Below are 27257 nucleotides of genomic sequence, written 5' to 3' on the forward strand. Positions count from 1 at the left end.
CCAATGAATTTTGCAGCAAAACGGCGGCAATGTATCGCGTGTTTGTTTGTTGCACGTTTTTTCGGTGAATATGGAAAAATTAAAATATGCTTTGTGTGAGCACCCCCTTCTCTCTCCCGGCCCCGGACAACAGGCGTCGGCCGTGGGGGGGAGAGAGAGAGAGAGAAAGAGAGAGAGAGGGGGAGGTTAACGTCCGCTCGACATAAACTAGTTCATTTCGAAACTATCATATGGTTCATGTTTATTTCATTAATTCGCTTGCTCGTAAGCGTCTTTTATCAGTAATAGGAAACCCACGAGGTTGGATAGGTAGCTTGTCACGTACAAGCGGCAATTCGAAACCACGCCACTTGACTCAATGCCTGACCTTATGATACAACGCACACGCGTTAACCATTTGGCTACCACCCAACCCCGCTGAATATGGAATGCATTTATTTACAAATTAAACAAAAAATTATTCATCAATTAAATCTAGTATAAACTATAAATGATATAACAATAGAAACATTATCCTTGAATGCATTTATTTAAAATACAAATTTTTAAATAGTATATCAAATAAAATGGTATAAAATATAGAAAAGATAAATTCTAACATTATCACTGAATGTATTTACTTAGAACAAATTATAAAATGTATCAATTTAAAATAGTATAAAATATAGAAATGTTCTGCTCCTAACCTGGGCTAATGAAGACGGGCATACGCCATACATTTTGCCCGGGCAGCGGCACTATCGCCTACTCTTATATCGAATTCCAACTGCCAGGGGATCTTTAACGTGCATTCCAATATATACACGGGACCTCGGTTTTTCGACTCATCCGAAGGACTAGACAGCTGTCCTTGTCAGGCCCTCCGTCCTGCATCACTGACAAGGGGGGACCACGCCGGAAAATCTGGATGAACTTTCTCGGTCAATGCAGGGATCGAACACCCGACCCCCAGGCTAGCGAGCCAGCGCCTTACCCACTTAGCCACGTGATCACCTATAAAATATAGGAAGAGTATAAAATACAAAACGATTTTTAATAATTCAGTTAATTAGTATAGATAATTGGAATATTGTGTTTCAAAAAAATATATATTATCAACTAAAATAAGAATTACATAAGAATACTATTTATAAAAATAGTCAATCAAGTAAATTATCCGAAGAAGATATAAAACTTTACTTTTCAAAGAAGAATAAAAAACAAAACTATAAACTTTAGAGCATATTCGTTTTAAATTATCTAGGACTATCGCGCGTATAAATTTTATGATGCCAAATGTGACCAAATTAACAATGCGCTGAAATGCCTCCGCAGTAAATCAACCGAAATGCCACATTAATAATCCCAACCAGATATAATTTATTTTTTCAAAAGGATATAAAAAAACACACTGAGCACATTGGCATGTATTCCGCTCAAATGATTAAAAGCGCGTTCGATCAGAGAATTTTGAAATCGATAGGCTTCTTCCATAAATCGTAAAGGACAATCCCACCACTTTTTCAAAAATTATACCCCGAACTCTGTCCTGGATCACAATCACGTACGAAAACACATTTTACCTAATACTACCAAATGCAATTTAAACAGCTTAGTTAATTCAATTTGATATAAAAGTGATAGGATCGCCTAGATGTTGGTCAAACATAACATTTTGGGAATTTACTGAATTTTATTTGTGGGTTGTCTTAATAGAAGCCTCTATCAACCAAATCTGAATATTTTCATTTCAAAGGCATTCGTCTTTATATTAACCATACCGTTTTAGGAAGTGGGCGTACACATTGGGATTAAGGGACTAGTTCATCAAGCAACAATATTTTTAGTTACTACCCAAGAAAGATACACGTTTAGAATATTATATACGTTTTATATAAACCTACAGGTGAATTATGGACGTTTATAATATTATATACAAATTAGATGACAATAGAAGTATAATGGGTAATATGCATAATTATGAAATATATATGAAATATGACATATTATAAGATAGACGTTAAGAATATTATATACACTTTAAATGACAATAGAAGTATAATATACATAATTATGAAATATAAATGAGATATGTGGGTTATATTAAAATACATGTTTACAAAATTATATGTATACATTTTCAGTAACAATAGAAGTACAATAGAAGTACAATATTATTTTTAAAACAATAACTGATATAAACTTATGTAGGAATTGACATATATATATATATATATATATATATATATATTAGCAGGAATTGGCATAAACAGCAAACTCATCTAGATATTCACCGACTGCATCAAAACAAAATTTTAACTGCTCCTGAAATTTACATATAATCATTAACAACATAAAACATATGAATGGACGGGCATAAATAAGGCCAATATTAGTAACAGTATTTATTGGTCTAATAAAACATTAGATCAGTAGAAATGAAATGAAATTGGGTTTAACGTCCTACTGTTCTGCTCCTATGCTGGGCTAATGAAGACGGGCATACGCCATACTGTGTGCTATGAGAGAAATTTTGTCGGAGCAGCGGCACTATCGCCTACTCTTATATCGAATTCCAACTGCCATGGGATCTTTTACGTGCATTCCAATGTATACACGGGACATAAGATCAGTAGAACCAGTACATATTGTAATTGACTATAACTACTTTAAATTAAAATTGATCGATTGAGAAAAAAAGCACCGTTGAAAGTTTACAATCTTGACTATGTTGATGACTATTTAATCTCTGTTAACAAATTCTACCAAAAGTCTAATATCTCTGACTTGTATTTTCCAGAAATAAAGCTTGTCGCAGAACAGGAGCAGCGTACGACCTTTATAAAAGAAAGTGCCATTTGGTCTTTCACAATATTCAATGCCGTGATTTGATTCATAATACTTACAAATGATGTGATAATCTGAGGTCTAGAAACTCGTAGTTGAACTAAAGTCTGTAAAATACTGACATCTTGTTCTATAGTTAATCTTTCTAATATAGCTGCTAGAACACAGAATACACTCGATTTCTCTACACCATTGCTACAAAGTCAAACAAAAGAATAACTGGGCAACTATCATAACGAGTTTGACATCACTGATCCGATAGTTGAAAAAAATGAATGGTTCACAATATAGAGATATGACTTTAAGTATAAATTCTGGCCATAAATAACAATATCATTTTCAACAACAAAGCTGATCATATATATTGACATTGCTTATTACACGTGGTTTTACAATTGTAAAAGCAATATTTAAATATTTACCAGCAGGTAAAGGAATATGCGACATTTGAATGATACTGACAATGAACCATATTGTTTTACAAACTTACAGACACGGAACTTCCGCTCCGTTTATCTTAACGTATATTGTTTAATAAAAGACTTACAGACAATGAACTATGATAGGACCATCTTCATGTTCTTGAGACCATGTTTTTATATCTTCTAAGAGAGTAAATATTGGCCCAGCAGACGTTGGTGCCCCCTTCTGTGCATTCCAGAAATTGCACTGATAAATTCTGATTGTTCGTTGTAGGTTATCCTGATGGATTAAAACAAACAAATTTTTTACAGACATAATATATGTCAACTTTTTATTAATAATCTACATTTCCCCAATCTGCCCACTTATTTATTGGTCATTCTTTAATCCGACAATATCAGTGATTTACAATTATTGATCCTTATCCAATATGCCCCAGTGTTGTAACATTATTAACATTATTATTATATTGATGATTTACAATTATTGATCCTTATCTAATCTGTCCCAGTGTTGCAAGATTATTATTATATTGATAATTTACAATTATTGATCCTTATCCAATCTGCTCTAGTGTTGTAACATTATATTTTATTAATGATTTATAATTATTGACCCTTTTCCAATCTGTTTTATTGTTGTGACATAAATAATCGAGTACAGATTTTAATATATAGATTTAAGATTATATCACCTAAGGCTGATTAAAGGAAGATTAAATAAAAAGTAAAATGTCCTACGTACATCTGTTTCACTTTTAATTGAACAGGTCACCATGGAATAAATTGTATTCTCATATTCTGTTTCATCTGTTCTAGTAATAGTATATGGTCCACAGTTCAGTTCCTCAATTCCTGGTACATATTGTCCAATATCCTGTATAATACAAACAAGTTTTATAACTTGTGGGAATATACGTTCTCGTATAAGGTATTATCACAGTTTCTGTCAAATGATAAAGAAATCACTTGAAGAATTACTGGTAGAGCTTCCAGCTACCTGATAGAGCCCTATACATCTCCACCGTCCCACAAACTTAGTTTAGCTAAGTGTAATAAGATTTCATCCTGTTCTAGCTTTTCGTATTTTGATTGGTTGGCGGTCAACAAGACTTAGAATTAATGACAACATATTATAATTTTACCTTTCCTGTTTCTGTAATATCCATATTAACTATTGTAGTAACGTCTTGTTCTACAACCATCGTCCAGAAATCTATCACTGTATTTGGTAAAGGTGTTTGGGTCAATATATAAGCACGTTTCTTTTTATAACTCTGTAAAATAAAGAAAATGTTGTTAAAATATCCATGCAAAGCGCGGAAATACGTTCACCCAGCATGTATGCTGCTGGAACGGTAGGTAGCGCAAACAGAATGGATTGGGTTTGTCCTCTCATGACCCCAACTCTTTGAACCGAATAAGAAAAGAAATCCATTGAAAACGGCAGCCTCTATTGCGTTAACAAGGTTTCTGGAAAAGGGGAAATAATCAGGAAAGGATGGTCGCGGAGTGCTGAAAATCAATAGGGTTCATCCTTTCATGACATCAATGCTTTATCCCCCCATTTAAAAAGAATCCGTTAAAATATAGCCTTTGACTAGTTTACGATCCAATTGTTGACAAATTGACCGACAAACATGGATGACGACATACTTCACTCTCGCTTACACGTGGCGGCATACCAACGCAAACATACCCAGTATTAGATTATAAACTACAGAACGTAGAATGGAGGACATATGCCAGAAGAAACGAACCGGCAATTAAAATCTACCAGATAATATCTTACAGATACTTCAATCTAAAAGATGATATTTTAAACATCAATACCATACACTATCTGGTTTACATTTCATGTTTAGTCGTTTGAAAATATTATTTTCTTACCGATAAAAATAAAGCATTGATATAATCTGTGGTCTGTGGTTTTGATAAACATAGTCGAACTTTATCGGCTGAAATAAACAAGCTAACAGTGAGGATGATGTCCACCCAAATACAATCCCAATATAAATAGATGACACATATTATTAGATAACTGCAGATTGCTCTTGTTGAAAAGTATCAAGCAATCAAATTGACTATTTATACTTCGTCTAAGCAGAAAATGTTCACCAACGAACTTATTCAAGCGTTTGAAGTACCTTGTCGTGACAAAGTATACACTAAGTTGTATCACTTTCTGTCTCTCTATCAGAATAAAAGTTATCTCTCTCCAAAGCATGGACCACCAATAAAATTGCTTAGGTTTAAACATTCTCCCCCCCCCCCAGTAAACATGCATTTATTATATATGTTCCAAAGTCATAACAAATCAAATTGCTTATCGCTACTTAGTCTAAACAGAAAGTTCACGTCATCTAACTTATTGATATAATGAATCTATACTCTGAGTTTCATCACTCTCACCCAATTAGAACTAAAGTTATCGTGCCCCAAAGTCTTGACTAATAAAATTGTTTATCTCTGCTTACGCTTAAAGTGAAATGCGCATGGTCGAACACTGTAAAAATATTCACCTAATAAACACCTACACCAAGTTTAAACATTTTACTTCAGTGAGAATGAGAATCATTGTGTTCCAAAGTCTCAACCAATCAGACTGAAATCTATACTTAGTATAATCAGAAAATAAATGCTCATCATCGAACTTAGTCAAGGTAGTGGTGTAATAAAAATAAACTAAAACCAAGAACGAACAATCTACACCATTAGACAAAATTCGAAGACCTATTGGCAAAACAGTGTAATCAGCAAATGGACTATTCAACATGTACAAAATACATGATGAACAGTAGTAACAGCTGTCCGGAAGCGTAAGCTTACCTTGCCTGGCGCCACACCAGCATCTAAACCATCAGACGAAATCAAGGCAAAATAGCTTAATTAGCCAATGGACCTTCCGTATGCAACCCTGTAGTTAAAGCTTAGATGACCAAAGCCTCGGTCTAATTTTAAAAAATCAGAAAAAAAGGAACACGCTCTCGCGTATCGACTACCTAAGTGCTGTTTATATGTTTTTATGTCATATGTTTTATGTCATTTTATATGTTTTTAAATATTTTTATGTCGTATTATATGTTTTTATGTCATATTATATGTTTTTATGTCATAGTATATGTTTTTGTCCAACGCATGGTTAAACACTGTCAAGACATTCACCTAATAAACAACTACACCAAGTTTGAACATTCTACCCCAATTAGTAGGAGAATGACGGTGTTCCAAAGTCTCGACTTACCAGATTAAAGTCTATACTTAGCCCAATCAGGAAATAAATGTTCATCATCGAACTTAGTCAAGGTATTGGAGTTATGAAATTATACACGAAGTTTCACCAGCCTCACTCAATTAGAATTAAATTTATCGAGCTCCAAAGTCTAGACCAATCACATTGGTTATCACTCTGCTTACCCTGAGCAGAAAATATTCATTATCGCACGGTATATATATAATGAAACTATACACCAAGTTTCACCACTCTCACTTAATTAGAACCAAAGTTATCATGCTCCAAAGTCTCAACGAATAAATTGGCTTTTATCTGCTTAGCCTAAGCCGAAAAGGCTTATCTTTAAATTCCACCAAGAAATTCACCTAAAACATCTAAACCAAGTGTGAACCATCTAGCTCAATTACAAAGAGAGTTATTGTGTCCCAATAGCATGACGGAGAGGCGGACAGACCCATTTTAAGTTCTCCGCTGGCATTAATATATACATATAAATATATTTTATTCTGTGGAAGTTACACATACTTTTTATTCAATCAGTTAATGAATAGGTAAATACACAAGTATAAACAATGAATTGAGTAAGTTTGTCAAGACGACATGGTAACCACAATAATAAATATAAAAACAAGAAAACTACTTACACGCTAGTATTGCCAGATCTCTGTTCTTATTTTCGTTTTCTTCTGATAAAGCTACTGAACAATCAGTTGCTCTTTGTGGCGGACACACGTCATTAAGCATCTGAAATAAAGATACATATTATAAATCACAAAAAATAGCTCCATGCATGAAAATACATGAGAGTGTATATTTAGTCAAAGGTATTATTATGTATATTTACCTCAAATCGTTCTTGAAGCTGTGATTTACCAGACGTTTTATTGACTTTCAGTAACGTCTGATAGTCCTTTTGATAAGACGTCACAGGAAATGTAATTTCTCCAGCTATATACCATTCAGCTAAAGCATCATGTAGAAATACATATTGTTCCTGAAATATTTACATAGAGGTGAATTCGATTTTACCTTCAAATAATAATACTATAAGATATTAAGGCATACATTAAATAAACATACCCATGCCTGGACCATGTTAACTCGTTCATATCTCATCTGTTTAACACATTCATAGATATCTACAGAACCTTCTGCTCTAGCTTCTTCTATCAGATAATCTAAACCTATAAAAGTTCCTGTTCGTCCAATACCAGCACTGAAAAAAAACATAATTTCCTTTATGGTAAACCTATTTGTTTTACTGTTGATTGGTTATGGGGTGGATAAGTTATCGTCTATATCAGTTCTTGATAAATGTATTGACTTACCTGCAGTGTACCACCATTGGTCCAGGATGTGGTGATGCCGCTTTAATCACTCTACTTCTGAATTCAAGCAATGACGCAATATCAGTAGGAACACCTTTATCAGGCCATGATGTAAAATGGTATTGTTTAATGGTTCTAGATCCACAGTCATCCTAGAAAATTATATAGAACTATTATAATATCAGCAGTTTCGACGTGTATATTGAATGTTAATAGATAGGAAAATATCAGGGGTCAGTTTTTGATAATTATATGAAGTATTGGACTTGTCTAATAACAGAAAAATGTTTTTGATGGCCTAAAAAATTAAAACTGAATATGTGCGTCCATAGCCTAGTGTCTACAAAGTTTCATGCCGTAGATATTTTAAACAAATTAAACACTTACTTTTGAGATTTTGAGAGTTCTAATTGTGAAGTGAGAAAAGTTCTCTTCATTAACCACTGTCATGGATATTTGACCAAACTTCATTTCCTCGCCACTGTCCGGCCAATACTTGAAACATTTTTCCTAGACAAAATTATATTAACTAAGATTAATATATTAATATTATCTGTATTAGATATCCGTTTATCCTGTCCTTACTAATATACTTGGCCCATGCTAATCCATATATTTTATGTTTTCATGAACACCTAGTGCCACTTTCCATTATAGCAAATGTACCCAGGCGAGAGGAGAGGAGAATCAAAGTTTATGGGAGCCCTGTTATCCGCACTTAGTGCGTAGAGAAACCATATTTTATGATAATCCTTGAGTGGCATTTAGCGATTGAGCACATTAAAAATCACAACACAATTTATATGGAAAACAATCACTGGTCGTGTTATATGTGTATAAACCAGTGATTGTTTTCCATATAAATTGTGTTGTGTTGTTCTATTTTTAAAATAAATAACTTCATTCCATACACATCTATGTTTCACTATTGTGATATAATTTAACTAATAGCTTAAGACCTACAGTTCCCATTTCAACCAGGTTGGTCAACATAACAATCTTTCCAGTCTGTGAAACCCACAATAATCGCAAAAACTCTTTAATAATAACATCAATCGGACCTGTGAAAAGGAATTAAAGTATATCCGAAAACAAAATATAAAAATTTATCAAGGTAAAATATTAATAACTGACACGATATCAAGTATCCATAACTCATACGGTATCAAATATCCATAACTTATACGATATAAACTGTACAAATCTGTGCGAAGTTTAGGACTTTGTGTTATGAACATAATTAACCGATACCTCCAAGTAAATCATGTTTTATTTTAAAATGAAATGAAAATATTTACAAAAACTTCTAACCTTGTGAAGCGATATATTTGTTTTCAGAATTTGCATATCCCTGTGTAAAAGATATAAATATAACATACTGTTAATAAAAGAGATCAATGTGTGGCCTATTTGATCGAAACAATAAGATTCAATTGTTTACTACATGCACTTTAATATAGAAAAAAATCCACGGGTGCTTGTTAAGGAGTAAGCTTTGATTACTACTCATTGAGACCCTTATATTGAACTAAAGACAGGCTTGCCTAAATTATACAAATACATAAGTGTGGGTAGCCAGGCCCATTAAGCATACCTAGCTAGTGAATAACCAATAACTTACAGTTATATAACAAGCATTGATGTAATCAGAATTAGGGTCATCGTTTTCTATATCCAGTTTAACCCTTGAATGATCAACTGTCAAAAACACATTTATAAAAAGATGATAATATACATTCTTCTTATATATTTAAATCTGTCTAATCATATATATGTTCATATTATTAATCGTATAAATGTAATCCGTCTATTGGTATATATGTATTTATTTAAAACAATAAAGTATCTAAATGTCTCATGGATATTTTACTTCATAAATATTTATCTATTAAAGAAACTTACAAGCACATATGTTTTTATATCTATTTTTAGGCTTATTAACAGCATTCATACAATAATCATATGCTGAACATAGTCCACTTGGAAGAGTCTGAAAGGGAATTAATATTGCTTATATGTAAAAGGGTATTATGGAAGATTAGATAAAGAGCTGACAGTTCGCACTATAAAAGTTAAAAAATAGATAATGTAAAGAGAATTGTCTGAAAATTAGTTTTTGAATTTTAGGCATCACCTCCATCATCATTACTAAGAATGATTGACAGCTTGGCAAACATATTGGCTTATATATGCCGTATGGCATATTAGGACCAACAAGAGACATCTGTGTCAATAATTGGCATTCAGGTAGGAGGCGATTTACAATTGCAAGAAAACCCGATGGGGAGAATGGCAATCGTCACTACTCTTTGTTATGTAGATTTGTCGAAACTATAACACGTGACTCTATGGCACGCCTGGCGGACATGACTAGGGCAATCCATTAGATCAGCTTATAGAATATACCGTCCTAATTTACTTTACTAACTTACCTGATATTCAATTTTGAAGGTTTTTTCTCTTTTTTTGGACTTGATATATGGCAGCAGATTGGTCAATTTAACACGTGTAGAGGGTTCACTTGGTTTATCAACGTTTACATAAACTTGTGTTGATTGTTCATCAACTTCTAGTTTGTTGGAAGAGCCTAACTGATTAACATATGTATTTCTACTCTCAATAGGCTTCTCTTCCACTATGAAAAGAAGATGATATATAAACATACAGTCACGTTATATACACAATAAACTAATGTATACACGTTATTTTTTATTTAGTGTTTATAAAATAAAGAGGTTTGGTCAAATTAGAATTTGTATTTTATTCAGTCAGGCTTTTCTATAAGGATAGACATGACAGATATTTGTTTTTTTCTAAACGAATATCGGAATTGTAACAGATTGATCTTCCGCACCAATCATTCACAGAACAATTGAAAATAAGGACGAAACTAAAATGAAGTGAGGTTTAACGTCCTACTGTTCTGGAGAGGAAAATTAGATCGTTGGCATGGTGCTATTAAAGGGACCGAATCGTGAAATGGTTAATTCCCATGTTGCTACTATAGATTTAACTTTAATTATAAAACACTCAACCGACCGTTAACTGTTTTTTCTGAAGGTCTTGATATATCAGTTTTATCATTTAGTGGTATATCGTTCACTTCTACTTTGCCGGATTTCGTCGATTTTTGTCGCCTGCAAACATAAAACCCCACAAAACAAAATTACAAAACGTGGCGTATATTTTTGATCATTTTAAAATAAAATAAAAAAAATCCTCATTTATTAAAATATCGAATAGTTCAGAAAATATTAACAATCTTTTCGTTTAAAGTAATTAAATTGGTGTATTTTTGACGTGGCAACAGCGTCTGTGAACATACACTTGTTCTTAGATGATTTAACACATATGAGATGGACTTGTGTATCTATAAATAGTGGCTCGGGAATACGTAATGCCTCTACTTAAATATAATAAAAATATTTTAACTACTATCAATGCTTTTTGCTAATTTTTTTGGTCCACTTATAGTGACGTTCGAATCAACAACTGATTACCTTCTACATTTTAGGACTAGAAAGATGACAACAGAAGCGATAATAACAGCAACCACGGCTGACACTACAGCAGCTATTATTGTCGTATAATTGTCTGGTTCTTGTGGATCTAGAATCATAAAAAAGACATAATGTTTTGGTGAAATGGTAATATAATTTGCGGCAAAACGTGGACATTTGCTGAGACGAATTGGTGGTAGAAGTAAAAGATGAAGAAGCACATTGGACTTCATTGTCTGAATGAAATCGCAGGAAAACGACACAGAGACAAACACAATCATATTCCCACTCCCATATAAGATATAATGTTAATTACTTTCTATAAGATAACATCTCTCCAGCACATAGTCTATTTTGTCACAGTCTAATCGAGTGTGGTCAAAGTTACGGGTTAAAGGGGAACTATCAGAGTAGCTGTTCGTTTCTTTTGGAACTTACCATTACAAATTGGACCTTGGAAACCATCAACACAACCAACAAGACCACAACTACCAGTAATTATATCACATGGTGTTCCATCAGCACAGTTACCGCATTTACTTTCACAGTTTTCACCATAAAGACCTTCTTCACAGTCTGTTACATTAATGTTATTTAAAAGACAAGTTACATGTTACCATTCTAATTGTTTATTTCTGAGATTGACAATAAAACAATGGAAAAGACCTAATACTGTTTAAATAGACTCGAGTTTCGAGAATATTGTCACAATAATTATGATAAAGCAAATTTAATTTTACCTGCTGTACAGCTCGATCCTATTTTACCAGGTAAACATCCACTTTTACAATTTCCTGTCATCTGATCACATAAACCATCTTTACAGTTAGACCGACAATCATTATTACAATCTATACCATATAATCCTGTTTTACATCCATCAGTACATAATCCACTTGTTATATTACATTTACCAACAGTTGTATCAACTGCTGATTTACAGTTAGTATTACATAGTTCATTACATGATGATCCCCATCTTCCATCTTTACATTCAGTACAAGAGCTAGCGTCATTCTGATTACAAACAGTACAATTATTATTACAGTTGGGACCACACCTTTCTCCAGTTTTACCTTCAATACAAGATGTACATTTACCATCAGTTCTACCACATCCACCATCACATCCTGTACTACAGTTCAACTCACATCCATTACCATATCTTCCTATATGACAGTTAGTACATCTACCAGTACCTCTATCACATCCACCATCACATCCTATACTACAGTTCATATCACAATTGTTACCATATCTTCCTACAATACAGTTAGTACATCTACCATTTCTATCACAAGAGACACTGATCTCATCTGATCTTGGTTGACATTCTGTGCCACATGTTAGGTTACAGTATAGACCAACTGTATCAGGTTTACAGTCATTACATCTACCATCAGATTTAGAACATTGGTTGTTTAAACAACCATCATTACAGTTCTGTTGACATCTTGTACCATAAAAACCTGTTTTACAATCTGCAGTACAAACACCAGTAGTAGGATCACATCTGTTATTAAGGCATTTATTACATGGTTGACATGTAGAACGTGATGTATTGTAGTAACCAGTATTACATTGTGCTAGATCTGTAATAAAGATGGTATTATAAAGTGCATTATACTGTTGAGATGTAGAACTTGAAGTACTGTAGTATCCATTATTATATTGTGTTCGAAATGTAACATATATGATATCTATTATCATTACCTTATACTAAGATCTGTGATATAGATGGCAGACATGTATTATAATTTGTTGTATATGTGTTGTATTTGCCATACATCAGCACCGTGTATTACTATAATTATAAACAATCTGTGGTTATGACGTGTTTTATTTGCTGTACTGCAGTATCCTACATAACTAGATTACGTGATGTAGATGGCCTACTCTAGTATCACTAGATACACATACTGTTGTTATGTTCGCCTTGTCATCGTTTACGTGTTGCTTTTGACGTACTGTATTACAGTTTACTCAATATGCAATATAAATTTTATGTCGACCTACGATCTGTCAATTAATTTGTATTTACAAACATGTTAAACACATAATAGGAGGCTTTAGAGATATGAAATCACATCTCACTGATATGGTGTGTTGTTTCGATTAGCTATAGAGAAACTTTTTAACACTTCATTTTTTTCTGTTTAGATTTGTTTTGTTAATTTTGTTTACTTTAAAACTAGACTGATTTACTGAGTTCACAGAGGTTGACATCCTATAAAACAAGTCAATATATATAATCCAATAGAAAAAACATTTTATTTTTCAGTCAGGTGAAAGTTTTTTTTAAGGAGATCACATATCTAAATCCAAATGACCTGTTCTTGTGTTTAAAAAACGGATACCGCCGCTAGTATTTTTTTACTATTACTAATCATTTACATGGCGTAGGCTTTCAAAAAATGTATTCAGATACAATATACATTACAAGCAAAATGTACCATAATTTTAAAAAAAAGTATAAGAATATATAAAACAATATTCATTACAAGCAAAATGTACCACAATTTTGAAAAATGTATAGTTAAGAATATATAATAATTTAAGTAAAAGTAAAAGTTCTATAAAGTAAAAACATATATATCAGAAATCATAATAATTGAAAAATAACTCATAGTTCAACACGAAAAACTGTATAAAGATGTTTAAATAGAAATAATGAAACTAAATCTATAGATCAAAAATGTTTTCAATTGTGATTTAAAATTCGACAATGGGGTAGAACTTCTGAGGGCAAATGAACGCTCATCGTAAGCATTCCGTCTAGATCTTTTGCACATAATTGAATAATGATCACTCGATGACCTCAATGTATTTTATGGACTCAACTGTATTTTTGTTTTACCGATTTTACTGATTTGCATAAGATAAAAAAAAAGACTTGCACATAACTGGTTTCTCGGTGAAAAGGTCTGTCAAGGATAACACCAATCTTACAGGCTTATTACTTGATGCTTTTATTAACCGATTTTACTGATTTTCATAAGATAAAAATAAAAAGACCTGCACATAATTGGTTTCTCGGTGGAAAGGTCTGTCAAGGATAACACCAATCTTACAGGCTTATTACTTGATGCTTACCTACTAAGACTGAAACAACTTCGTCAATTTTTGTCACAAAATATATTTAGCCCTTTCTTCCTTCGGTTTGGGGAAATTGATTCCTATCCATATACGAATCTCATTAATACACTTTTCAATTTGATATTTCGATGTATCGAAATCTCGAAGCAGTATTGAAATCTTGGGGCAGGTACAACTGATTGTTACCCCCGGAAAGTTGGGACTGTGTTTCTCATTAATCTTTGACAATCGGGTGGTGTACATGCTGAACAAAATTGAACCTAAAACTAAGCCCTGGGACACACCAAAGCTAAAGTGTTTTTAGGCAGATGGTTTATTGTCTATAGTGACAAAGTAGGAACGATTAGTTAAATTAGTATATCAACAGCTAAACCTGTGATCGTAAAGTTGCATATAAGTACGCCAGTTACCTGCAAATATTTCAACTTCACACATTTCCAGGGCGTCGTTAAGGCTTGTGACATAGACAGTTCTACCAGAAAATGATGTAGATGAACCTTGATTACATCCAGTTACAGTATAAACAGACTGTATTGTTGTTGTTCTATCTTTATAACATGATGTAGCTGATTGAAATCCTTGTCCACTACACTGACCACTAGAACTTGTCTTTATCTCAAATCTTTGTAATCTCCCCCAGACTGAAAATAAATGAAGATATAAAATCAAGCATAAACACGGTGACATACATTACTTATAGATGTACATACAATGTAATAGAATACATTACAATACAATACACTGTGCGACACATTAAAGTAGCTAAGTCTCTAACTGAATATCATCCAAAGTCTTCGACATTGAAATCACAAATTATTTGTCAATTTAAATCAACATTGATGTTGTAATGTTACGAGAAAATATGGGTTTCTGATATCCAATATTTAAGACAAATGCTATAAAGTGAACCATGCTAGGAGGTAGCCTATCTATATCTATCTACTTACAGTTTCTGTTCTGTATGTTGTATATATTAATTTGGTTGAAATAATACAATTGTTGTAAATCACCACACCACCAACCAGACTGTCTTTCTGTTGTATGAGTACATGACTGACCAATATTAAAATCACTATTAGTATTACCATCTACAGCTCTAGTAGCGACACCACCATGGTTTGTAGAACTCTGTTGTACTGATTGTTGACGAAGAGCAACATTGACTGTGGGTGTATCTGTTCAAAAAGATATTTGTTGATGTAGCTGGTGAAACAGGTAGAATAATAATATATTGAAAGTTGGTGAACTATCAAGCATCTCCTCTTGATTGTGTGGCGGGCTTCTATTTCTAAAATAAAGGTTGTTGCTTTTGTATCACTTGTCAACAACTCACCTATTTTCATGCTTACCATCACGCACCCCATCTCCTCCAGAAAACAGTAATCAGTACTATAAATTATAACACCCTGTCCCCGTCTAAACGGATATATTATTTGTTGTATTTGGCCAGTCCTAGAAATAGGTATTTAATAGTAGAGAAGGTGGTTAACGACGCATGCTATGTGTGAATGAAAAACATCTTAGTTTGTCAATAAAATCACCTATGTCTGAAATGCCCGGGTCTTAGTTTATTACACCTTACCAGAAAATATTTGAACTTCACATAAAGTAAGTTGTTGACTTGAAACAGTGACATATACTGTTCTAGCAGATATACTAGTTGATGTAAGTTGATTACATCTATCTATTGTATATATATCTTGTATTGTTGTTGTTGTATCTTTATAACATGATGTAGCTGACTGAAATCCTGACCAATCACATGTGCCACTAGAACTTGTCTTAATCTCAAATCCCTGTAATCTCTCTTTATCTAGAAAATATAACATTATTCGATCAGTTACTGATATTATATTTGTTTGTTACAAACTGGTTATTTTTACCAACAATGTCAGACAACAAACTGTTGGCTAGGCGAGTATCTTAATCTAATTGAAATGTAACTTTGGACTAGAAGTGATATCGGGTGTTCTCAAGATGGCGAAACTACGCATTTTCATCCACAGCCTTGATCAACGATCCCCTTGCAGAATTACAAGACAATATTCAACAAGCCCTTGTTCAATTATAAGTTGATATAGTGAATGGCTTTACAATTGTTATTGTTGAACTGGTTTCAAACGGAACCTTTCGTGAAATTATCGTTTTTAATTATCAGAGACAGTCAGCTTACATAACACTATAAACCTCAGAATGCCTCGTTCGGCATTTCTGTCCAAACGAGGCAAAAATGTGTTAAAATTTTTGCCTCGTTTTTGCCTCGTTGTAACGAGGTAAAAAAATTGCCTCGTTTTGTCTGGAGTTCCAAAACGAGGTTTTTTTAAATTGCCCTGTTTTGGAACGAGGTATTTTGTTCAGAACGAAGCTGGGTAAAATTACCTCGTTTACTAAGCGTGGTTTTTTGTCCAAGATAATTATTAGCGGTATTTGCTATCAACAAATTGAGCCATACAAATAATGTTCGGATCATCACATGGCAAATTGCCGATCTACAAATTAGATTATTTATTTGGGACATGATATTGTCCATAGCTATGGTTTACTATACTGGAGTTCTATCGTGTATAATAAACGCTATCAAAGCGAAAAAAACATAACAATGTCACGTGACAATATTAAATATGGCGGATAAAAGCGTTCTTTGATTACATGCTGTTTGGTTTCAATATGAAATAACACAGCGGTCCTTCTTTTGCATATGTTAGATTGGTAAACGCTAATTTCTTGTCTGCGATATCAGTTAGGTGGACGCGTACGTCAAGTAAAACTATTTCACACACACAGTTTTCTTAATTAATTAATGACCCCAATCAGGTATCACAACACGACAGTTCTTACTTAACACCTATATAGGTCAACGTTATCAAGGATTCTAATCAAGCAACCATGACATTATTTATTACCCATTTTGACTGTATATTCTTGATACTAGTGAACGAATATTCTATTTAATAATGATTAGAAATATCAGTTATAATTTATGAACTATTTAAATGTTCAAATAACATCCTAAGTAATATTATATCGTCAAGTTTAAATCACAACCTTCATTCGGTGATTATAAATTTATGGAACTTATAACCTTATTTAGCTGAATCCACAAGACAGAATACTGTGATGATTGTTGATTTACATTGCGGCGCCAACTGGTTGCCCTTCGATGCATACAATCAAAAGTTATTTTAATTCAGAGAATGGTGTCCGATTTGTACTTTGCTTATTAATCGTTTGGTTTCTTTCAATTAAATATAACGTAAGCCTCCACCTAACTGATATGTAGACAAGAAATTCGTGTTTATCTAATCTAACAAAAGAAGAACCATCACACATAACAAAAAATCCATTATTATTATTCAAGAAAGCATAACATTTCATATTTCCAATACGCCAGTTTATCTACTGTACCGTCTCGGTCTAAAGATGAGACTGAATCCAGCGAACCCGTTGGTTTTTTACCAGTGTAATAATAAAACATACAGTGGAATAAGACATCGTCATTCTCAGTAAAAAAAAGTGGCGGTCCGCCATGGTCTAAGCTAGTAGAACAAATAATCCATTATAAACTGGGTTGTTCTAACAAAAATCTTAATTAAACCAAACGATTAATAAGCAAACAACCAATCGGATCATTCTCTGAATTATTGCCCTTCTTAAAGATCAACTATTTGCATATAATTATCAAATTAATACTCATTGGCATCTTGGGTAAAAATTATTTTCATGGTTGATTGATAAGATTCCTTTATAGGTACTTAAAAGTAACAACTGTGGTGTTGTGATATCTTGATTGGGGCCATTATTAATTAAGAACGTTGTGTGTGTGAAATAGTTTTACTTAACGTACGCTTCAACCTAACTGATATCGCAGTCAAGAAATTAGTGTTTATTTAATTGAACACTATAGCGGTGTGTTCCCACTTAGCCGGCAGACTGTTAATCCTTTGATTGATCTTAAAACTATAGTCTGTTTAAAAGTAGTCACTCAAGAACTGTTCACTAGTGTTCAGCGTTAATGAGCTCTTAATCCCTCTTAATAAAATTTATTAACCAACTAATTAATGACTGTTCATGCCGGCGTTATGATTTCAAACATGAATTCAATTCACTATATTAATATAAATAGATGGTCGATCTGTGTCGAAATTATATTTATTTTAAAATGGCAAACGTTCAGGTTAATATTCGCTTTATCTCCAATAAAATGATTGTTATGTTGTAAGGCATTTATTTATAAATTATATAATGCTATTTAATAAAAGTTAAATGTGTAAATTGTAATGCATTTTTATATGTGTAAATCATTTAATGTTATTTGATAAATATTAAATTTGTTAAAATCAATATATTTTTATATGTGTAAGCTATTTAATGTTATTTAATAAAAGTTAAATTTGTTAAAATCAATACAGTTTTAGTCTTAAAAAAGATATGGACTATAGTTTATAACACCAATGTTCTAGGATTAACTCTGGATTAGCGGCAAAATTTGACATCAAAGCCTGCCGGATAAGTGGGGACACCCCACTATAGCATTGACTATGTTTCCTTTGAAACCCCATAACTTTGCACAAAATGTCATTATTTGAGCAAGGCTGTATCTACGTGCAGCGATGAATTTGTCGATTCATACCAATTGTCAATTAAATGGAAAATAAAGCACACCTCATACATTAAACTTTAATTAAAACGTTTAATTATGAAGACATATGGACATCAATAATGCCATAATAATTTATGGTATGGCTTGTATTCTTGTCTTGTCTATTTCTTTCTTTGGACATTTTATAATATTATAATATTATAGTTTGCTTTTATTCAATACAAAAATAAAACCAGTACAATATTAATTTTCACAAATTCCTAATGCATGTATCAAACAATATAGTCAATGCTATAATCAGGGTTTTTTTCTACAGTAAATATTGAACATAAACTGGCGTATTGGAAAGATGAAATGTTATGCTTTTTTGAATAATAATAATGGATTATTTGCTGTGTTTGGTGGTTCTTCATTTGCATAATATCAAGAATATACAGTCAAAATGGGTAATAAATAATGTCATGGTTGATTGATTAGAATCCTTGATAACGTTGACCTATATAGGTGTTAGGTAACAACTGCCGTGTTGTGATACCTGATTGGGCCCATAAATTCATCAAGAATGCTGTGTGTGTGAAATAGTTTTACTTGAACTACGCGTCCACTTAACTGATAAAGCAGACAAGAAATTAGTGTTATCTAATCTAACATATGCAAAAGACGAACCACCAAACACAACAAATAATCCATTATTATTATTCAAACAAGCCAACAGTGAGGCTGATGTCCCCCGCCGAAATTGCAAAATAAATAGATGACACATATTAATTAATCGCACATTTATTTTTTTCACTAAGTTTCATCACTCTCTATCAGATAGAATCAAGATTATCTTGTCCCAAACCATCGACAAATGAAATCGATTAGCTCTGCTTAGCTTCAGCTCGAAATGTTAATTATTGAACTCAGTCAAGACATTCACCTAATGAACATCTACATATACATCAAGTTTAAACATTCACCTAATAGACACCTATGCCAAGTTTGAACATTCTACCTCAATTAGAAGGAGAGTTATTGTGTTCCAAAGTTTCTACCAATCAAATTGCTTATCACTCTGCTTACCCTCAGCAAAAAATGTTCATTATCGAACTTAGTTAAGGTATTCATATAATAAATCTATACACCAAGTTTCATCAATCTCACTTAATTAGAACTAAAGTTATCGTGTCCTAAAGCATCAACCAATCAAATTGCTTATCTCTGCTTACCCTAAGCGGAAAATGCTCATCTTCGAACTCCATCAAGGCATTGACCTAATCAACACATAGACCAAGTTTGAACATTCTAGCTCAATTAGGAAGAGAGTTATCGTGCCCCAAAGTATCAACCAATCAAATTGCTTATCTCTGCTTACCCTAAGCGGAAAATGCTCATCTTCGAACTCCATCAAGGCATTGACCTAATAAACACATACACCAAGTTTGAACATTCTAGCTCAATTAAAAGTTATCGTGTCCCAAAGCATCAACCAATCAAATTGCTTATCTCTGCTTACCCTAAGCGGAAAATGCTCATCTTCGAACTCCATCAAGGCATTGACCTAATCAACACATACACCAAGTTTAAACATTCTAGCCCAATTAGGAAGAGAGTTATCGTGTCCCAAAGCATCAACCAATCAAATTGCTTATCTCTGCTTACCCTAAGCGGAAAATGCTCATCTTCGAACTCCATCAAGGCATTGACCTAATAAACACATACACCAAGTTTGAACATTCTAGCTCAATTAGGAAGAGAGTTATTGTGTCCCAAAAAGTGTGACGGACAGACAGACGGACGGACGGACAGACGGACAGACGGACGAACCCATTTTAATAGTCCCCTGCTTTCTTCGAAAGGCGGGGGACAAAAAGCAGAACATTTCATCTTACCAGTACGCCAGTTTATGTTTTAAATTTACTTTAGAAAAATAACTTGACTATAGCATTGACTATGTTTCTTTTGAAACCCCATAACATTACACAAAATATCATGATTGGAGCAAAGTTATATAAACGCGCAGCGATGAATTTGTTGGATCATACCAATTGTTTGGTGGTTCTTCTTTTGCATATGTTAGATTAGATAACACTAATTTCTTGTCTGCTATATACATATTTTGTTTTATCCCTATGATAACCGCATACATGATCACTTTTATACCAACAAATTTACACCAACAATTAGAGGAAGCCCCCCCCCCCCCCTTCCTAATTTATCTATCAAATGCTTCAAATCCCTCTCAAACAGTTTCATCCTAAGGAAACTACTGTATGCGGGGATAATTTTTATTAACCTTTTTTATCACATTAGTTGAATCCGTTTTGAGAGAGAGAGAGAGAGAGAGAGAGAGAGAGATGGGTTTTGACGTCCACTCGACACAACATAGGTTGTTTCGGGGCCAAAATATGGTTCAATAATTTCAATATTTCATTTGCGCGTAGGGTTCTTTAGCCGTTAGTCGTTGTCGTTGAATCCTAAGTACATCCCTGGCTTATCCTCCACCTTCTTCGTTTTCGACCGTTTAATCGAAGTGTCCACTGGGCGTATAATTCTCCGAATGCTCTCACAACCGTTAGCTATTGGATCAATATATAAGACTGCCAGTTAGTGATGCCCTCACAATTTGTGTTTGTCAGGGAATCCAGTATTTATTAAGTACGATACCGAAATTGTCACATTACACATAACCACCCGATAAATTCTTTCTTTAGAATATATATTTAAATCCATTTGTCGGAATGTATGTTTATTTATTTCACATTTATTCGTACATTAGTGTACCCTTCTTTAAGACTTACATCCCGTTTATTCTGGCTTTTCACATGGGCGGGTTTAAGTTGCAAAGGTCTCTTGCCGACAATGTCACTGGGTCACTTGCCAATGGAGGATATTACTATTGGAGATCGGGGATTCAGCCCATTTGATGATGGTATACTGTGGTATTATATATACTCAAACTAATTTATTTATCAAATGCTTCAAACCCCTGTCAAAACATTTTAATCAGAAGAAAACTCCCCTATGGGAGGTGAATATATTTGTATCAGCTTTGTTGATTGGGTATTTGCGGGAGGTGGGGAGAGAGAATCAATTGTGAGCTTGTATTTGTCGCTAGTCGCGGTCCATTGGCCATACATACAGAAATCAAGATAAATTCCTGGCTTATCCCCAGCCGTCATATTCCACCGTTTAATCGACTCCGCCCACAATAAAACTTTGACGAATCAGCTCCGATTACAGTTGTCCACGAAGTGACGTCGCGTTGCCACGCTTCTTCACTTTCTCACACAGTGATCGTAACAACGACATCTACTATCCAGACAGGTTAAAAGGCGGTGTAGTGTACAGTCCCTTCATTGTCTGCGATATCACCTCGGTGGAAGCGGACGTAAAACACAACTAACAACTAACTAACAGTCCCTTCTCGAAACCGGCAAAAATATGTGCGAAGTGTATTCTAATGGATAAAACTACTGCCGACGTCACCCCCAGTTGAATGTAAATGAAATGAAATGAAATGGGGTTTAACGTCCTACTGTTCTGCTCCTAACCTGGGCTAATGAAGACGGGCATACGCCATACAGTGTGCTATGAGGGAAATTTTGCCCGGGCAGCGGCACTATCGCCTACTCTTATATCGAATTCCAACTGCCAAGGGATCTTTTACGTGCATTCCAATGTATACACGGGGCCTCGGTTTTTCGTCTCATCCGAATGACTAAACAGCTGTCCTTGTCAGGCCCTCCGTCCCGCATCACTGACAAGGGGAAACCACGCCGGAAAATCTGGATGAACTTTCTCGGCCAATGCAGGGATCGAACACCCGACCTCCAGGCTAGCGAGCCAGCGTCTTAACCACCTAGCCACCGTGGCTCCCAGTTGAATGTAAACAACACCAATTCTAACCGATCATGTGTGTTCCGGGGTAAGTAAATTAGGGTGTTATTTTGCCAAATAACATTTAATTTAATTTTCTGTAAACTATTCCGAGGTTAATAATTTTTTTGTATTTGGCCTGGACAAATATCAATTAAATAGTGTGTAATCTAACACGTCGTCTTCCTAGCACTGTAACAGCCACCATTTGCTAACCCACTGAGAGGACAGACCACTAGCCATGCTCCATTTTCTTTAGATGATATTTACGAGTTACGTCACATTATTCCATACATGGTTCTCAGTTCTCATTCCGTATTTCAGAATTCACCAAAAATGGTGAAATCTTCTTCGCCCAACAGTTTTATCTATTCAATCATCATAACCACATTATGTTCCCAATCTTTACCATTTAACAATGAAACAAATACAAGAGGACAACAAACAAACATGTTACAAACAAACAAAAATGACAATAGACAAGGAAACACTTACTTCTGTCTCTATTAAATAGTTTTATGCTGTCAATATTATAAATCTGTTGTAGATCAACACACCACCAACTAGGGCTATCAATACGTGTATGTGTACAGCTAGACTTAACAAAGATATTATCAGTATTACCATCTACAGCATTACGTGAATTTGATCCAGAATTCAATGTTGAACTCTGGACTGTTGGTTTGCCACGAGCAATGTTAGTATCTGTAAATACAGCATAATATAATAATACAACATGTACACACAACTTGTAAATAGGGTGGGACGATTTACCCAATACTACTCAATACTACCCAATACCACCCCAATACCAAGTCAATAATATCCCGATACTACCAAGCTGTTAAACACCCCTTCGTGCAAGCGAGTTAATTTCGATAACGAGAGAGAGAGAGAGAGAGAGAGGTGGGGTTTAACATCTACTCGACACAAGCTAGGTCATTTCGGTGATTTAAAAGACAAAGGAAGCACGTTAATAAGTTATGTTATTGATATAAAGATAAATTCGTGTGCTTTCCCGACATTTTATACCCAAATGATTTTTTACAGGACCGCGTGCACTTGTAGACATCGTGTTCTAATACTAAAATCACCAGGATGAAGAAATATAGTATAAGAAGATTTTTGAGTAGGCCACATTTTAAAATCAACCCCTAAAGTACTCTTTTAAAACTCTTTATATTTTGTTTTATGTGATATATTGATATGCTTTTAACGTGTAATATTGTATGAATAAACTATAGCGGGAGCATCTATAATAACTTATTTTCCTTATTTTAACTTCGTCGTCTTGAAAACAAACCGCAAAGCCCAACAAGATGATTAATCTGAATAGCAATCTAAAAATATATATATATCGGTTGTAAAGGGAGATAACTGAATAAATATTTCAATTTTCTGCAAATTATTCGTTGCAAATTATTATACTGATGTGCTGCTAATTGACGATATTAGGTTTGCATTTTATAATATTGGGTAGTATTTGATAAGTATTTTGTAGTATTGTTTATTATTTGCTTGATTTGGGTGATATAGGGAGGCAAATGGAACAAACAGACATCGTTAATCACACTTGAAGTACATTTCCCACTATAAATCTCACTATTTTTGGAAAAAAATCAAGTAATATGGTAGTTTTGCACCATTAATGTTGTAGTACTGGGTAGTATCACTAGTATGTGGTGATATTGGAGTGGTATTCTAGCGGTATTGGGTAGTATTGGGTAAATCGTTTTTATTGCAAATTGAAACTCAAAATGGAAATTTCGTGGATCCTGATTGTTCGGAAAGTGACGTCAAATGAGTATAACAGACCTCCAAATTTCCAGTGTCGCTTATAAATTATTCATTGGAGCATGAGTATGCTCTCGGTGTTTTTGTTCGGACCTAGTACACAGTTGTATTCTTAAATAATGTTATGGAAGGTATGGTGTAAAATAACTATTTCAATAGCTGTCAATAGTGATAAATAATAAATACAGTAAAACAAGTAATACCTGTACAAACACCACATGATCTCATACAGTTCTGTCTATAAAACGGATCTCTAGGATATAAAGTATCACCACATGATTGACAGTTGCTGTTGTCTGTATCTCTACAAACATTTAACGCTGTAAATAAATATAACGTAAGAAATACAAAATATATGTTTTATAAGAAATGTACACGAAATTATTCCACTGTCACATTAATTAATATAAAACTACAGAAAATTCGTCAGATTACAGACGACCTTCACTTATACTTCCGTATATAGGAAATGAAACGAAGAGCAGTTTAAAGTCTAATTAATTTGATGTGACGAGCACGAAACCTATAATTGTATATAAATACTATAACAATGTTAATGATTACTACTTACCTAAACTATAATCTATTAACGATAATATAGTTATAACTGTTGACAACTGTTTGACTTTCATTTTTGACCAGATTCGTCAGGCCTAAGGTAAACAAAAGAGTCAACTATTTATTAATCTTCCATTTGTTAATTTTAAATACAGTTCGCTTAAAATAAACATCCACCTGATATTTATATATTTTTATATAGAATATCAGTTAGTTTTAAACACAAAATCATTGTACATGTATCTATATATATTTTTATTTATAAAAAACAGTTATTTTTAAACAAAAAATAATTGTACATGTAATGTCAATAACAATGAAGCTCAATGTCCTCATAAATATAATAAATCTTATTGGTGTTCACATGCCACAGACGATTAACCTCGCCTATTTCTTTCGTAACACATCACTGAATAATATAGCCCTTCTATCCTCCTTAACGCAATCACCTGTGTAAATATGTGTTGATATTTGAGTAGCTTCCTCGTAGAACACATATGTCTTTAAATAAATGCATACATATATGGAAATTCAAACAGCTCTTTATTCAGTGTACAAATGTCGAAATATGACAACAAATGAAAAAATAAGAATTAAGGACTATGAGTTAAGAGCTAAGAATTAAAAACAATGATTAAAGAGCTGTTTAGTGTTAAATACATATAAAGAAAGTTATAATATGTAACATCTTCGCCGATAAATATATATATGAGTATGCATGTGTGTATATCTAGAGTGACCACATATTTATCGGCGAAGATACAAAATATATGTTTTATAAGAAATGTACACGAAATTATTAAAACTACAGAAAATTCGTCAGATTACAGACGACCTTCACTTATACTTCCGTATATAGGAAATGAAACGAAGAGCAGTTTAAAGTTTATATATATATATATATATATATATATATATCTTTATGAAGGTCGTGTTATTTAATAACCAGTAGCGCTTGTATTTAACATGCACCGTTGGCGATATCTGTGCATTGCAGAAACTAGTCGCCATTACTTGTATTATAAATGTACACATGACGCCATTAATTCCCCCCCATTGACTTTATGTTAATTTTAATCACTTTGGCCAGCTGTAACTTTCCCCCGAATTTTAGTTGGGTTGTACTTTAATGTTAATTGTTGCCTCTGTGGCTGGCTGTAACTTTCCCCCGAATTTTAGTTGGGTTGAACGCTTTCTATCACACATGGAGCAACATGTGACAACCTTTTGCTGAAAAAAGGTTTTCGGTTCACCATGGAAATCTTCAGATGCATAAACTGTGGCATACAAGTACCCACGCAACGGTCCGCTGCACATTTCAACGTAACAAACCTCTTAACTCTCTTATTCTTGGGCCTCTGCATCAAAAAGTCAACAAAAATTATCATGCTAAAGGAGAAAATGGGAAAAGACTTAACGGCGGCCTGTGCCCAAATCTACTTTCTAGTACATTATTTATTTGTCAACCAATGTAACTTAACTCATTCCATATCCAACAAAGTTACATATCGTGATTGCAGGCCAGTTTCTTTCAATGGCCTTTCAACTATTTGTTTTGTGCGAGTATTATATAAAGATATTTTATTACGATAGATAGGTAGAGGTAAACATGCATTTTACTGATAATACACTTATTAGAGAACGGGTGGTATTGCGATTTGCAGTCCAGGCTAAAGAAATTGTATTGTTTAGTAGCAAGTTCTATATGTCTTAATAAGTCTATATGACCTAGAGTCCATCAGATCCTTCTATTTACGTGTTTATCATCGTTCACCCTATATATTATAACAGCCTATAATTATAGTATAGAGTAAACGTCAATATAAGATCCTCATGCATGGTTTATTTTTTTATTATTTCAGTTGGTAAGCTTAACATAAAAAGTGACAAGTATTTGAATCTGTATTATCATAATATTTGTATCAATTAACATTTCTTGAAATATATAGAAATTATAAAACTTACCATATATTCTGTACCAATATCAACAGAATAACAAGCAATTGAAATACATCCGTAATACGTACTTCAACTTTG

The 27257-nt window shown here is 33.5% G+C and overlaps 1 protein-coding gene across 2 annotated transcripts; it reads right to left on the reverse strand.

Annotated features, from left to right (window-relative positions):
• Positions 1–510: 510 nt before the first annotated feature.
• LOC126819342 (receptor-type tyrosine-protein phosphatase mu) lies at positions 511–27257 on the reverse strand. Of its 2 annotated transcripts, XM_056100665.1 has the most exons (27): positions 27186–27257; positions 25234–25315; positions 24866–24982; positions 23364–23573; positions 15990–16220; positions 15355–15582; positions 14818–15048; positions 12052–12903; positions 11750–11887; positions 11312–11420; positions 10851–10948; positions 10244–10446; positions 9714–9801; positions 9433–9509; positions 9123–9162; positions 8775–8872; positions 8199–8321; positions 7812–7963; positions 7564–7699; positions 7328–7477; positions 7128–7227; positions 5139–5206; positions 4394–4525; positions 3994–4125; positions 3374–3528; positions 2886–3021; positions 511–2304 (listed from the first exon to the last, which is right to left on the reverse strand). In XM_056100665.1, the coding sequence occupies exons 2-27, from the start codon at positions 25292–25294 to the stop codon at positions 2230–2232; spliced, it is 4140 nt and encodes a 1379-aa protein (XP_055956640.1). In that variant the 5' UTR covers positions 25295–25315; positions 27186–27257; the 3' UTR covers positions 511–2229. The 2 variants fall into 2 exon arrangements, with proteins under 2 accessions (XP_055956640.1, XP_050403282.1); XM_050547325.2 differs by lacking the exons at positions 8775–8872; positions 9123–9162; positions 9433–9509; ... (11 more) ...; positions 25234–25315; positions 27186–27257 and having other exon boundaries at positions 8199–8611.

Source organism: Patella vulgata, chromosome 4 (genome assembly GCF_932274485.2).
Source record: "Patella vulgata chromosome 4, xgPatVulg1.2, whole genome shotgun sequence".
Classification (NCBI taxonomy): Eukaryota; Metazoa; Mollusca; class Gastropoda; family Patellidae; genus Patella; species Patella vulgata.

What these genes read in the sequence shown, in the direction of transcription:
- LOC126819342 (XM_056100665.1), bottom strand. Translation starts at nt 25,294, where the DNA reads ATGAAAGTCAAACAGTTGTCAACAGTTATAACTATATTATCGTTAATA. An exon ending in CAACATACAGAACAGAAACT is followed by an intron (nt 15,049 to 15,354) that starts GTAAGTAGATAG and finishes ATTTATTTTCAG; the next exon opens with TCTGGGGGAGATTACAAAGA. An exon ending in AGCTTCAAGAACGATTTGAG is followed by an intron (nt 7,228 to 7,327) that starts GTAAATATACAT and finishes TCTTTATTTCAG; the next exon opens with ATGCTTAATGACGTGTGTCC.